General features: G+C 30.8%; 1 protein-coding gene across 1 annotated transcript; it reads right to left on the bottom strand.

Moving 5' to 3' along the window:
• Positions 1-7,200: 7,200 nt before the first annotated feature.
• LOC134687849 (doublesex- and mab-3-related transcription factor A2-like) lies at positions 7,201-12,183 on the bottom strand. The gene is made up of 2 exons (XM_063548311.1): positions 11,723-12,183; positions 7,201-8,156 (listed from the first exon to the last, which is right to left on the bottom strand). Exons 1-2 carry the CDS (start codon positions 12,090-12,092, stop codon positions 7,477-7,479), a joined length of 1,050 nt encoding a protein of 349 aa, XP_063404381.1. The 5' UTR covers positions 12,093-12,183; the 3' UTR covers positions 7,201-7,476.
• Positions 12,184-13,553: the final 1,370 nt, after the last annotated feature.

Here is a 13,553-nt window from a genome sequence, read left to right as displayed (position 1 = left end):
CGAGAAAAATTCAAAATAGAAGTGCCGAATTAAATAGCAAAATCAAAAGCTCAAACACATCAAACAAATGGATAACAACTATCCTATACTTGGTACAGACATTTTTGCATGTAAAACATGGTGGATTGAACCTCCTTTATAGCTAGCTAAACCTCTCACTTATATAAAGTCGCATCAAATTCCATTATATTGACAACGATGCGTGAAAGTTCATATAAATTTAGTTTTCTAATCGATTTGATCATTTTAGAAGTAGGTAGCAATGGATAAGAAGTAACAGTATATATATATATATAGTTAATTGATGAAAACAGTCGCAATCTCCTTTTAAATGCATTCATTGAGAGCTGAAGCTTGTGGAAATCGGTACTACTCAACTTGCATGTGTCACCCGTCATGTAAATCTTAAACTAGTCAAAAATGTTACCATAAAAAATAAGACACAACCTGTAACTTGACTTTTCTGGTGTCTTCAAATCTAGGACTACGAAAACGTTTCTCTAGAGTTGAAATAATTATCTTATTTTATGTTTATATTTAGTCTACACATTAGTATTATCCTATTTAAAAATTCTTACTCGATTTATACTCATGATTGTGTTATTTTTAATTTATATAATAAACGTCTGGTTCGTTTGGTCCTCAATGCTCTTCAACTTCGTACTTTGTTTGACTTTTTTTAATATTTTTGGATTCGAGCGTCACTGATGAGTCTTTTGTAGACGAAACGCGCGTCTGGCAAATTATAAAAATTTAGTCCTGGTATCTATGATGAGTTTATTGATCTCAGCATTCTATTGGTCGAAATTCAATTATAACGTCGCATTCTCTTGCGTTCCTTTATAGTTTCATATTGTGCATTTCAAATATGATATATATCGTATCAACCTCGATGTCGTGGTAGAATCGATAGTTATGATATTGATGTTCTCTGTAAAGTTTTAGTATGTATAATTAATGTTTGTTAAAAGATTTTAACCCACCATTTTAATCTTCATTTTTTTCTTAAAATGTCCTGTACCAAGTCAGGAAAATGTCAGTTGTTATCACATAGTCCGTTCCTATGTATTTGGCGTTTATTTTTTAGCAGGTCAATTTATGTTTCTGTTGTTCCGATTTGTTTCTTTTTATAAATGGTTGAAGTGTTTTCCTCAGTTTTTGATTTGTGACACGTATTTGTTTTAGTTAAATCAAGTTTTGACTAGACTATTGAACAGCAGTATACCACTATTGCCTTTATTAAAATCTACAAGTGTTTTGATATTATATTTCTAGGATGACAATGTATATATCATAAACAAATGATGTAATTTCCGTTCGCAAATAACGCTGTGCTTGAATAGCCTTCTCGGTATGGCTGACGTGGTACGGCGCGTGGTCGTGAGCTGGTAAAAACCAAACATATGAAACGTTAAGAACAATAAAATTCAAATATTCTAATAGAATAGTCAAACTTACTAAGGAAATTTTGGAGACTGCAATCTTTATTTTAGCACAATTATATAGTTCTGATGAGGCGTAAGATTGTACATTGTATGATACAAGCAAAGTTGACCATATATTAATTTAGCTATGTTTAAATCATTTTTGCATGTCATATAGCTTGTATTTGACGAACCTAAGACTTTGAAATCCCTGGTTTTTAAATTGTTTAGGTTTGGGCTTTCCTTACTGCTTCGGACGGACGAAACTGATGAAGCATTATATCATTGTAAATGTTCAATTTACTAATAGGTTGGAACTAAATTTAAATCCTGGTATATGTGATGAGCTCATTTACAACCACTGGGTCGATGCCACTCTTGGTGGTGTTTTAATTCACAAGTCACAAAAGGGTATCACAAGCCCAGAAGTCAGCACTTTTGTGTTGACATGAATTATCATTGATATGTCCATAACTACAAATTAAGTGTTTACAAAGATTTTTTTTGAAAAACTTAGGCTTTTCTACCTCAGGAATAGATAACCTTTAGCTTAGCTGTATTTTGCAAAACCTTTTGGAATTTTGGTCCATATTGTTTTTAACAATGTTTTTTTTTATTCGAGCGACACTGATGAGTCTTTTGTAGACCAAACGCGCGTCTGGTGCATATACTTAATTTCAATCCAGGTATCTGTGATGCGTTTATTTGTACCTGAGAGCATACAACATAATTTCTATTAGCTCATTTGGTATTGATAATCAAAATATTCGATACATTTAGTGTTTTAACAACTTTTAACTTGTACTGTCGAGACTGTAACATATGTAACAAAATTATGTAATCTGTTCAATATTAAGGAAGTTGAGTCCACCTTAAAGACACTATCTATCTCGACAGGGAATGATAATGTCTATAATTATAAAACAATTAGTAATTTTAGGCACATATAATAATTACAAAATTAACCTCATGGGAGAGATACAAATTTTGCTATGTCATTTTCCTGTTTACTTACGATTATTTATTACTAAACATCTCCTTTCAATAGTCTATTCAATAATTTTAATAATTTTACAGGTATCAAATGTACCTTTTCATTGTAACTTTTAAAATTACCACGTTTGCGTCATGAAATTGATAGCGGAATTTTCTTTAAATAGCAACGTTAATTATAATTGTTCAAGCACAAATATAGAGACCTAGTTTCTCGTTTTAAGGAACAGGAACATACATATCTTCATCTTATTTTCATTTGTAGAAGATTCAGAGGCCTAAAAATTATTATTTATGTTTATCTTTTATAACAAAAACTCATTAATACACGATACTTTTTTTTATTCGTTTGCACGTACGCATCGATACAAACTATATTACATAAAATTACATGCTGTCACATGGTACTGTTGCAAATGATGCAAAAACATTAAATCTGAATCTGATATTTTTTTTATTAAGAATTTGATTGAACATTGTTAATCAATAACGAATTACCAAATTTATGATTTGTTTTAAAGATGACAAGATGTATTTGTGTACATGAGCAGACCATGAGATTTCCTACCTCAAGGACATCCAAGGTCATAAGTTGTCCAGGTGATTATTTTGTTTTATATTTTAGATAATTACTAGTCATACTGATGGATATTACCTCAAAATCATAATACCTTTTAAAGAAAAATAGACTGGTGGAGATTTGGCATTACTGTCCTAAGTGGTCATTTAGCATGCATTTAGTAGTTGACCAACTAGATCCTCATTGTTCAAAATCATATAACTGCTTATAACATGTCACATAAATCTCAATTGATAATCTATTTACTAGCATGTTACTTCAAAAGAAACATGCATTTGATATTCGTATTTAGTTTGATAAGATCCACAGCTGTGGTGAATATGTTAACGATCTTAGTTGATGATCTTTTTCTTTCCTGGATCCATTCATCACACGACACTGAAGTTCTATCGATGTTACAAGATACAAAAGTATTACATAATGCTCACATGCATATGATCACTTAATGAGTAAAAAATATCAGATTTAATTGTAAAGTACATCATGAGGTGTTTTTTTCACAAATCGATATATGTAAATCTAAAATGTGAAGGGTGCGTTAATTTCGTGGTGAAATGCCTACCGCGAATATATAAATTAAACGTTCCTTTTCTAAGATATTTTCATTGCCATCACATTCATTACAAGTAAAACATAGAGAGAAAACTGGCAAAAAGTATTCCTGTAAGAAAAAGTTTTTTTTCCATCAAACAAAAGGCTGCCCAAACGAAAACGAAAAGGGTAACAGTAAAATACCATAAACAGTCTTAAATGCAGCTAGAAAATACGGCACTCAGAGGCGGTTTCGGCTAGCCCCTAATAAATAAACTCATCATAGATATCAGGACTAAATAAAGTACGAAGTTTTAAGAGCATTGAGGACCAAAATTCCTAAAAGTTTTACCAAATACAGCCAAGGCAATCTATGCCTGAGGTAGAAAAGCCTTAGTATTTCAAAAAATTCAAAAATTTGTAAACAGTAAATTTAATAATATATAACCATATCAATGACAATTCATGTCATAAGGTATACCATTTCAGGAAAATGGACGCCAGTCCGTAGGTGGCATGATGAACAATTTCTGTCCCTCTCAAAAATGTCATAAGGTATACCATTTCAGGAAAATGGACGCCAGTCCGTAGGTGGCATGATGAACAATTTCTGTGCCTCTCAAAAATGTATTGCCCTGTCATAATTTCTGACCGGCTTTCGGGCCGATATAAACTATCTTTGTCGATTCTTCCTAATACAATAAGTGTTAGCTTGTTCCTGTACCTGTCCTAAATATGGATAAAATATTTACCACTGGAAGTAAAGCAAGCATCGAATCAATCAATCTCGTTTATTCATATAATCAGTGATGGTGACATTCGTATTTATCATCAAGTGCTGGTACTATTTAAAATACTGGTACAAAGTTTCTATCAATGGTCATCTGCGATATTCTGGTCAGCGAAATTTTGATGGCATCAGTAAACTATGAAGAGATAGCTTTTCCATTGAACTCTCCAAGTTTATCCTACCAGGAAATTCAAGCATTTGAGTATAGTGTGCAAATAGAGAGAAATAATCATTTTAGGGAAGCTGTTTAAAATCGTCTGTGTCGAAAAATCTGGTATTAAACCACATTTACTGTTGCTGTCTGATTGTGTCGATGTGAAGAGCAGATCTAAAGGTATATGTGGCATTACCTCCATTCTATTCTAATGAGATGTGCGAGTTCAACAAATTTGAGTAGTGTAACTAGAGGAAGTTCAATTATAATGTTATGATTCTTCAGGAGAAGCCAAGAATGACGTCTGTCTCAATCCATAAAGTAAGGTACATTACTCACAATCAAATGTTAATTTAAATTGTTCAACTTAGTTGAAATAACCTTCGATTTCAAGAGAACATGATTTGGAAATTCTTTGCATTAGAGCTTCATAGGAATCGGGCAGTTTTGTTCCAGTGTGTGTGTGTGCTAGGACGTTTACTTTTGTTTTGACTAGTGTCGATACACAGCATTAATTTAGAAAATAACAAAATTATTGGAATGTGGTATAGTAGAATTCCCGTATGTACCTTTTGAATTTAGAAGTGGATGTATATGCCAGCCTTTTATGAACAAATAACTTCTTCTCAGTATCTTACTCTAGTTTCTGTTTGTTCTTTTGTATTTTGTTGCACTTCAGTGATAGATGTTTGGTTTTTAACTTATAGTTGATGTGTGTCCCTCGGTTTTAGTTTGTAACCCGGATTTGTTTTCTCTCAATCAATTTATGACTTCTGAACAGCATATACTACTTTTGCCTTTATTTTTCTATATGTTAGTTCATCAGATTATGTTTTAATATCTTATTTACATTTGGGTGTCTTTGCTTTCGACGGATACAATCGACATCTAATTTTATTGAGGTTAAAGTTAAGGGATAGATTGAGATGTTCAATCATTACCTATTACCAATAGATTTAAGAAATAACCATGATGTATCAAAAGGTTCAATGCTTCCATTCTACATCTTGACAATTGCTTGATTTGACGATAATCAACTGAACTAGTTGAACAGGAATAAGGCAATCCTAAAGCGCATTCATGTAGCTTTGCTAGGCTTATTGTTTTCATATTTTAAACGCTTGAGAGATTCTTCTTATACTGCCTTGTCATTTTGAACCAAGCTGGTTTATGTCATATACAATTTGATTGTTTTTCCTGTTCACAGTGCTGTCTATATTGTCACTATGTTGTCACAGTGTTGTAATCAGTTTCCAAGCAGACAGTTCAAATAAACTCATCATAGATACCACAATTGAAAATTCGTATTTGCGCCAGATGCGCGTTTCTTCAAAAAAATATTAATTAGTGATGCTCTAAGGGCAAAATAAAGTACGAGGTTGAAAAGCATTGAGGACCAACAATTTCTAAAAGTTTTGCCGAGTACAGCAAAGGTTATCTATTCCTGAGGTCATCTTATTAACGTGATAAAACTACCCCATTTTGTCCTTGTATATTATTAAACTTTATCGTTTATTCATATTTGATTATATACTAATGACGTGGATTGCTACTTATACATCGTCATTGTTTTATTGTGCTATGGTCGTTTTTAAGTTCGTGTCTTTCAATTTTTTCTAATGTACTGTCAATATGCCATTCTTTGTTTCTTGGTTAAAACAGATATTTGTTTTTAAAGTGAATATTAAAATGTTGACTGCTGTACCGAAATTTTTGACGATTTTATATGTTATGTCTATTTGTTTCGCTCACACATTATTGTAAATATGATGGAATTCTATACGACTTTCATACACGTGAGAGGTTCAGCTAGCTATAAAACAAATTTTGATCCACCATTTTCTACATAAAGAAATGCATGTACCATGTCAGTAATATGATAGTTGTTTTTCATTTGTTGGACGTGTTTGAACTTTTGACTTTGCCATTTGATAAATGACTTACCGTTTTGAATTTCTCTTGCAGTTCCGTATTTTTTGTTATTTTGATTTTTTGTCTTTGATTTTTATAAATACTTATGTTGGTTGCTAAGTCATATCTTGTCTTTTAGATTAAACAATATCATATCATTGAAGTACGTTGCAGTCTATGATTTGATTTTATGCAATCTATCAACAGAAGTATCAACACCATAGATCAGTATAAAGCGTATACTGTTGCATCGATATTCTTTGACCCGAAATGGGTTTTGCTCATTATCAAACGCTGTATAATGACATATAGTCGTATATATCCTCATCCTTTGGTCTCTGGTTGATAGATGTCGGCTTTTAATAATAATACCACAGCACTTAATGGTTTCATTTAAACAGATATATTTGAGATTTTGATTAGGTTCAGAACACATATGTTTGGGTAAACATATGCTGGCAGCTAATTTATTTTTACAGGTAACAAATAGAAAGAGTGTTAAGTGATAATTAGGGTCTCAAATTATACATTTGAAATTGTCAAATCTATCATGCCGAAGCATCTTATATATTCATTAAGATTTCAGGTGAAATTTCTTCACAGTACAGTTTTTAGAATAACACATCATTTTAGTAATTTCGACAGTCAAAGGTTGTATTTGCTTTCATCTCCAACAAAATAAAGATGCGTGTGTATTTCAGTGTTTGCGTTCGATTGTTTATTTTTACTGGTCATGAACAAACTTTAATATAGTAACTGAATCGTATTTCAAATACATATACATTATCATATTTTGTACAATAACCAAAAAAAGATAAAATTCAGAAAAATAATTTAATTGGCAACAAATATCTACATAACTACAATATCTGTGACAAAGCTATATGCAACAAATAACTGGAACACACATTTTGTGATGTATACACATATTAACGTGACGTGACAAACAATATATATACATGTATATAGCTTAACCATTTTTTTAACAACATCCCACCATTCAAAACCGTTTATGTACATATTTGAGCATTCAGTTATTGCACCATTATTCTGTGGAGTGAAAGCATTCACAGCACCATGTTAAATATACTGTTTAATCGGTAAGACAGTTTGATTTGTCTGTTGATGATTGAGGAAATGGTTTTGTTGGACAGCAAGGATACATGCTATAATGGAATGGCTTTGTTCCGTTGCTTGAAAGTCCTTCAAAGCTTGAATAATTAGCACCGACACTTAAGCCTGGTAACATTGGTGGATATGGCATAGCTAATGCAAGACCTCTACCGCCTATTCCTCCCCACGCATATCTCATGGCATTTAGAGATGCGGCGTTAGCCAGCGTTGAAATAGGTGAAAATGCAGATTTAAAGTTTGTACCGGCTAATGATGATGATAACGGCGACATTAAGGGATTTGGTGCATGTATTGCACTGTCAGTTTGTTCCGAACAATGATTACTCAATACTTGTTCAATTGATTGTACCATATTCCCGCCACATCCTTGTAAGATCAGCTGCAAAACACTACGCTTCATGTGTGGAAATATACGACATAACATATTTAGTGAGTTTAGATTGTTAATTTCTTCATTTGATTTGCGAAATGCAGACTCAGCTGTTGGGCTTGGTGTTTCGTATGATTTCGGTGAAGGTGCAGGAGAATGTCGATAGTTTCCGGGTGATGATCGTGATGATTCGTTAATATCCGGAGAAGACGAAGGAGAATTTCCTCCTGGAGAATGCTCTGTGTCTTTATCAAGTCGTTGTCGTTTAGCTGAAATATACAATTTCTTAATATATAATATACTTTCATTTCGAACATAATCATTGCTTATTTAAATATCAACCTATCAACTTAAATTCACTAATTTTTAACTGATTATGATATGGTTATAATATAATTCTAAATCAATTAACAATTTCCATGTATCAAACCTCTTCATTCAAAATCGAATAAAATGTAACACTAAACCAATAAAACCACCCATTTCCGTCATAATTACCTCATTTAGGTATAACAAGGCAACAATTACTCGATCTGATACATTGTCAATGGACATTAATCATATTTACATTTGATGGAGTCTAGAATCATTATTTTCAATGACTTAACACTTTCTAAAGCGATGTGTGTGGCATAAATCATACTATTTAAGGCATTAAAGCAATCTTAAAATTAAGGAAAACCCATATCACATCAGTTATAATTAAACCTTTTTTCCCAATATGTTCAAAATCAGGGATATTTTTGACGAAAATTGTAATTATTGAAAAAAAATATTCAGCAAATTTTTCTAATCAAGTGTCTTAAACTAATAGAATAAACATTAAAACTTCAAAAGATTGTTTTTATGAAATGCATATTCTATACATTCATTTTGTAATATGATCATCGGCTTTTCTGAATTTATAATTTTATTTGCTTTAATTAACTTTCATCGCCACGAGCTGGTTAAAATAAATAAAAACTTCAAAGCTTGTCCTGTTTGTATTTTAAATGGGGAACATTTGTTCATTGTAAAAAATGACAATATTCAATTTTTCTTAAACATATTGTTTAGAGAATTAAAATATGTTCAAACAGAAAAGAAAATGCACAAGAACAAAAATGAACCCATTCAAACAATCGTACAATGGTATTGATCAGATAAATCAAGATATGTTTAAGCCAACTACTTCACGGCTGGTGTTCAAATAATTCCTTTAAATAAAGTTAAAATGTGAAAGAAAGTGTTACAAATCGCGTTATCTCTAATTAAATGTATTTTCTGATCGGACAATGAATGTGCACTGAGAAAGATATAATTTTTACTCTCACTTTAAAAACAAGCGAAGTGGATCAGTTAGAGAGTCAGTTCGTCTCTGTATAAAAAATATAAACTATTTAAACCTAGTCATTCGGTTAAAAACTTCATTTTCACCCTTAAATGACACTTGATACTTTTAATGAGTGCAACAGAAATATAGAAATATATACAGGATATACAATGATATAATTTGAAACCAAAGGGTTTCTCGTTACAGCGGCATTGTGGTGGGGACTATAGAGTTACAACATGGCCTTCGACATGACAGCGACTTCTATTACTATATTGTGAAATTTTGTAGCAATCTGATTATGATTTCACAAATAAATTGTTTCTTTTTGAATTGGTTTTTACCGATAAGATACGGTGTTTTGTTTGCTGAATAGCCAAAGCGGAAATCTTTGCACTAACAAAGGTGATAAACAAAAAGAGTTTAAATCACTTTTGCGACCTACGGTAACCTGTTAGCAAATTAAAACTTTTTTTCTTAAAGCGTTAATTAATGCACTGAAATTGTGCAGTCGTTTTGATAAAGTGATACGTTCTGTAATTTAAGCTTAAAATATACAATTACTTCAAGTTATTAGGATTAACATTGAAAAATATCAATTTGGTCATGAAAAAGTAATAAACAATTGTAAATGATTTTTAGCAGACATATATATTACACTATGTTCGTTTGAGTTTTGTTTGTTCAGAACACTGCAGCGATTTTAGTACTCATCTTTGAGAAGTACATGCAGACATTTTTTATCTGTTTAAACGCAAATAATTTAAATCATGAGTGTGAATTTTTTCTACAATAGTAATTATTTCATCTGTATTAACCCCAAAAATGACGGCAAATGAAAAAAAATCCATTTGTCCTTACTATATAATAGTTAATGTACAATCAGATTAGAGGAAAAAGAGACTTTTAAGTGATATTTTTATGGGAACCAAAGAAATAAGTTGAAAAACTGTCAACTCTGAAGGAGACAAATGACAGTACTGTCGACTTGGATACAGATCTACAACAACAGCCAAAGTCCTATGGACAAGACTACGTGAACACAAAAGACCTAACAACCAAATAATCTAAAATACATGCTCACGTTGACTAATAGCTTGTTGGTCTTTTTGCTATTTGGTTTAGAAATATACAAAACTAGGAACTTTAGATATATGTGTGTAAGTTCATTTACAATCTATATTTCTTTAATTTATTTGCAACAATTCATACTTATGGAAAAATCATATACACTGTTATTTATCTCATTCAGTGAATTTGTATATTTGAAGAAAAAAATATACAAAATAAAACAGTTTATTTTTATACAAAGGATCTACTTATTAGCAGATATGCATTATTAGCGACTACGGATAATTTCTTTCAATAATAGTAGTTTTAGTATCTCAATAAATAAATTAAATTCTTCAAGTACAGTTATATGATAAATGCATCTTTTATTTTCTTTATAGTCAAGTTCACGTATTGGTTTACTTATATTTTGAACCATTTAACGAAGAACGTTATTTCTTTTATTTTAAACGCCTATATACAATATTTCCATATTCATGTAAAATGTATTCATACTTCAAACAAATAGGAATATCATTATATCCTATAAAAATTCGCAACCTCAATCTTATCTGTAAAGTAAACACGCGATGAACAAGATAATAATAATAATTGTATGGATAAAAGATGCAATATAATGCAGATTTAAGCTTTGATTGGCATATTTTACTGCAACATCTTGAAAATACGATATTTAACTTTTTTAACACTTCATTTTAAAGGAACATAAATCTAACATAAAATTTCTGTTTTAGTATGTCTATAAAATAAAACGCACAAAAGATTGTTCTTCAAATTAAATTTCGGCACCAGACACCTAACAGTCTTTTTTTTCTTATGAGGAATTATATAATTTTGAACAATGTTATGGGGATCGTATCTTCTTCCTACAGACAAGTATTCATCAAAAGATAGTTATTTAAGCAAATATGAAAATGTGTCTTTATAATGGTGTTTCAAGCTTTTGTTGAAATCGCAGTAGATTAAAACTAAAAGTGCAAAGGACTGTTTATTTTCTGTGATTACTCCGAATTATTTAACATATATACAAGCAAGTAAAAAGTGTTAACAAAAATATCAAACTTGATGGTAAACTCAAAAAAGGGGGAGGTTAATAAAACCTGACAAAATCACAACAATAAAGAAAATTCCATCAGTTTCTTCTGTACTTATAGATGACTATATGAAATTATACTATAATATATAAGGTATACTTTTCCTTTTTTTTGCTCTGTTTAATTTCGAAATTGTATTTCAAATGGAATGAACATGTACTTTTGATAGCGGATATTTAATATAAATTGCACTTTCTATGTGACATTTACTTACAGGTTTTTTTTTATACATTAACTGTTAGGCTAACCATTTATGTTTATCTTTTTTTTTAAAGCATATTTTATTGATCTATTGGTGTTCAAACTACAGTGCATACACACATTTATGTTTATGCTTAAAACTTTATAAAATACCTACCGGGTGTTTCTTCTGTACTGATAGGTGACTGGAATTTCTTTGCATCAGGAAACATAGTAACTGTCTCTGGGTTTAATTGTAGCAGTCCAGTTGGTCCGTACAACATCCCTAGTTCCCTAGCTTCATTTTCTTCTTGAGCTTGCTGTCTTCTTAAAGCCACCTGGGCAGCCATTACTCTCTGTCGTTCGGCTATTAAAGTACATTTTGCACAGACACAATCCCGCCATCTGCAATATCGTTTATGTCCTTTCAAGGCGGAAACAACACCATGATTACGACATCTTGCACATTTTGGAGTTCTAGGGTAGCGATCTGATGCTCTCATAAACAATGAATTTCCAGAATCCCCTTTTTCTTCGTCAGAACTCATCCTTATTACTTTAAGAAAAGACGGTGTAGATTTAAAAAAAATGTTACCGTAGTATGTTGCAAGGACAATGACCAAAAATATAGTGATAATTGATGCTTTAATCTTGTGGTATTTGATTTTTTCCTATTGCTAATATTACCCGCCCAGTAAGGACCGCCCTATATAGAAATATCGTATTTTTCTTGTCAATATTGATATGCTAGTTCGTTTTCTTTCAATAACTTTAACTATTTCATTGGTTAAGATATTTTAAGACCAAACCCATTGATTGAAAAATAGCGAACGAAAACTATGTTTGATTTTTAAACAATTATGTCCTTAAATGTTTGGTTAAATGACAAGTCAAAAAACGACGATCTGACTTCTTAATCGCCTTATTGCGATCTATTCAGTCCTTTTAATCGACACAAACAATTTTGGTTCAATTTTGTTTAAAATTTATTAGCAAAATTTTCACGCTTTTATAACAGTAATGAAATTTAAGAATTTTCTGTAGTAAAGAAGCTTTAATTCTCCTCCACTCAATTTTAGAAAGATTTTTGATATCATTTGTTATCCATAATTGAAAATTTGTTAGATAAATAATTCAAGTAATTTTAAAGAGATATTGAAATATATCATATTTAAAAAAAATAACGCTTTCATATAAACGAACGACAAATGCATAAATTTTTAAAATATAAACTTGTCAAATAAGTTGAAAAGTAAGGCAAAGGTAAGTATACAAACACATTGTAAGTATTTAAAGATGAATTTATAGAGAATTTAATAATACAAGAGTCTGAATTTTACAAATTGAATAAAACATTTTAGCTAAAGTGGTATATATTCAGAATAAAATCTTTTTAAATTTGTTATAAAACCCGGTGTGCCTATGTGGAAACAATTATATAATTATTGCTAAAATATAACATATATAATATAATGTGTCAATCAATGGCCACAGCCACACTGTTTTGAATTTCATTTTGTCCAAGTTTATAAATTTTGTTGATTTTTTCACATACAAACAGTATTTTAGGATATATATTTTAAGAAGTATCAGTTTTTAAAAGTCTAAAATAAAAACTTTTAAAAGCCGCTATACGTTAATGAGACTCTTGAAAACATACAATACATTGCATCGCATACTATTATAGGTTACTAGCATCGCTAATATTAGATTTAAGTAAACTATTTAGTGTTCTCAAATCAGAAAGACACAATTAGAAATTGAATGCTTGTGAATAAACTGCAGAGGAAGGAGACAGTGTTTTGTTTTTGTCTGTCTCAAAATTTTTAAATAACAAAGTTGGAGGTTAACTGTTTATCTATATAAAATTAAAATATGGTGTAAATGATAATGAGACATCTCACAACCACAGACCAAAGGGCGAGGGTGTAAACACGATCTATAGCTAATGGTCCTCAATATATTATCAACCCCATACCGTATTTGGTTATCTGTAAAACGGCCCAAAA

Source organism: Mytilus trossulus, chromosome 1 (genome assembly GCF_036588685.1).
Source record: "Mytilus trossulus isolate FHL-02 chromosome 1, PNRI_Mtr1.1.1.hap1, whole genome shotgun sequence".
NCBI classification, from domain to species: Eukaryota; Metazoa; Mollusca; class Bivalvia; order Mytilida; family Mytilidae; genus Mytilus; species Mytilus trossulus.
The sequence above is the reverse complement of the archived record's forward strand: the minus strand, read 5'-3'. Positions and strand labels throughout refer to the sequence as shown.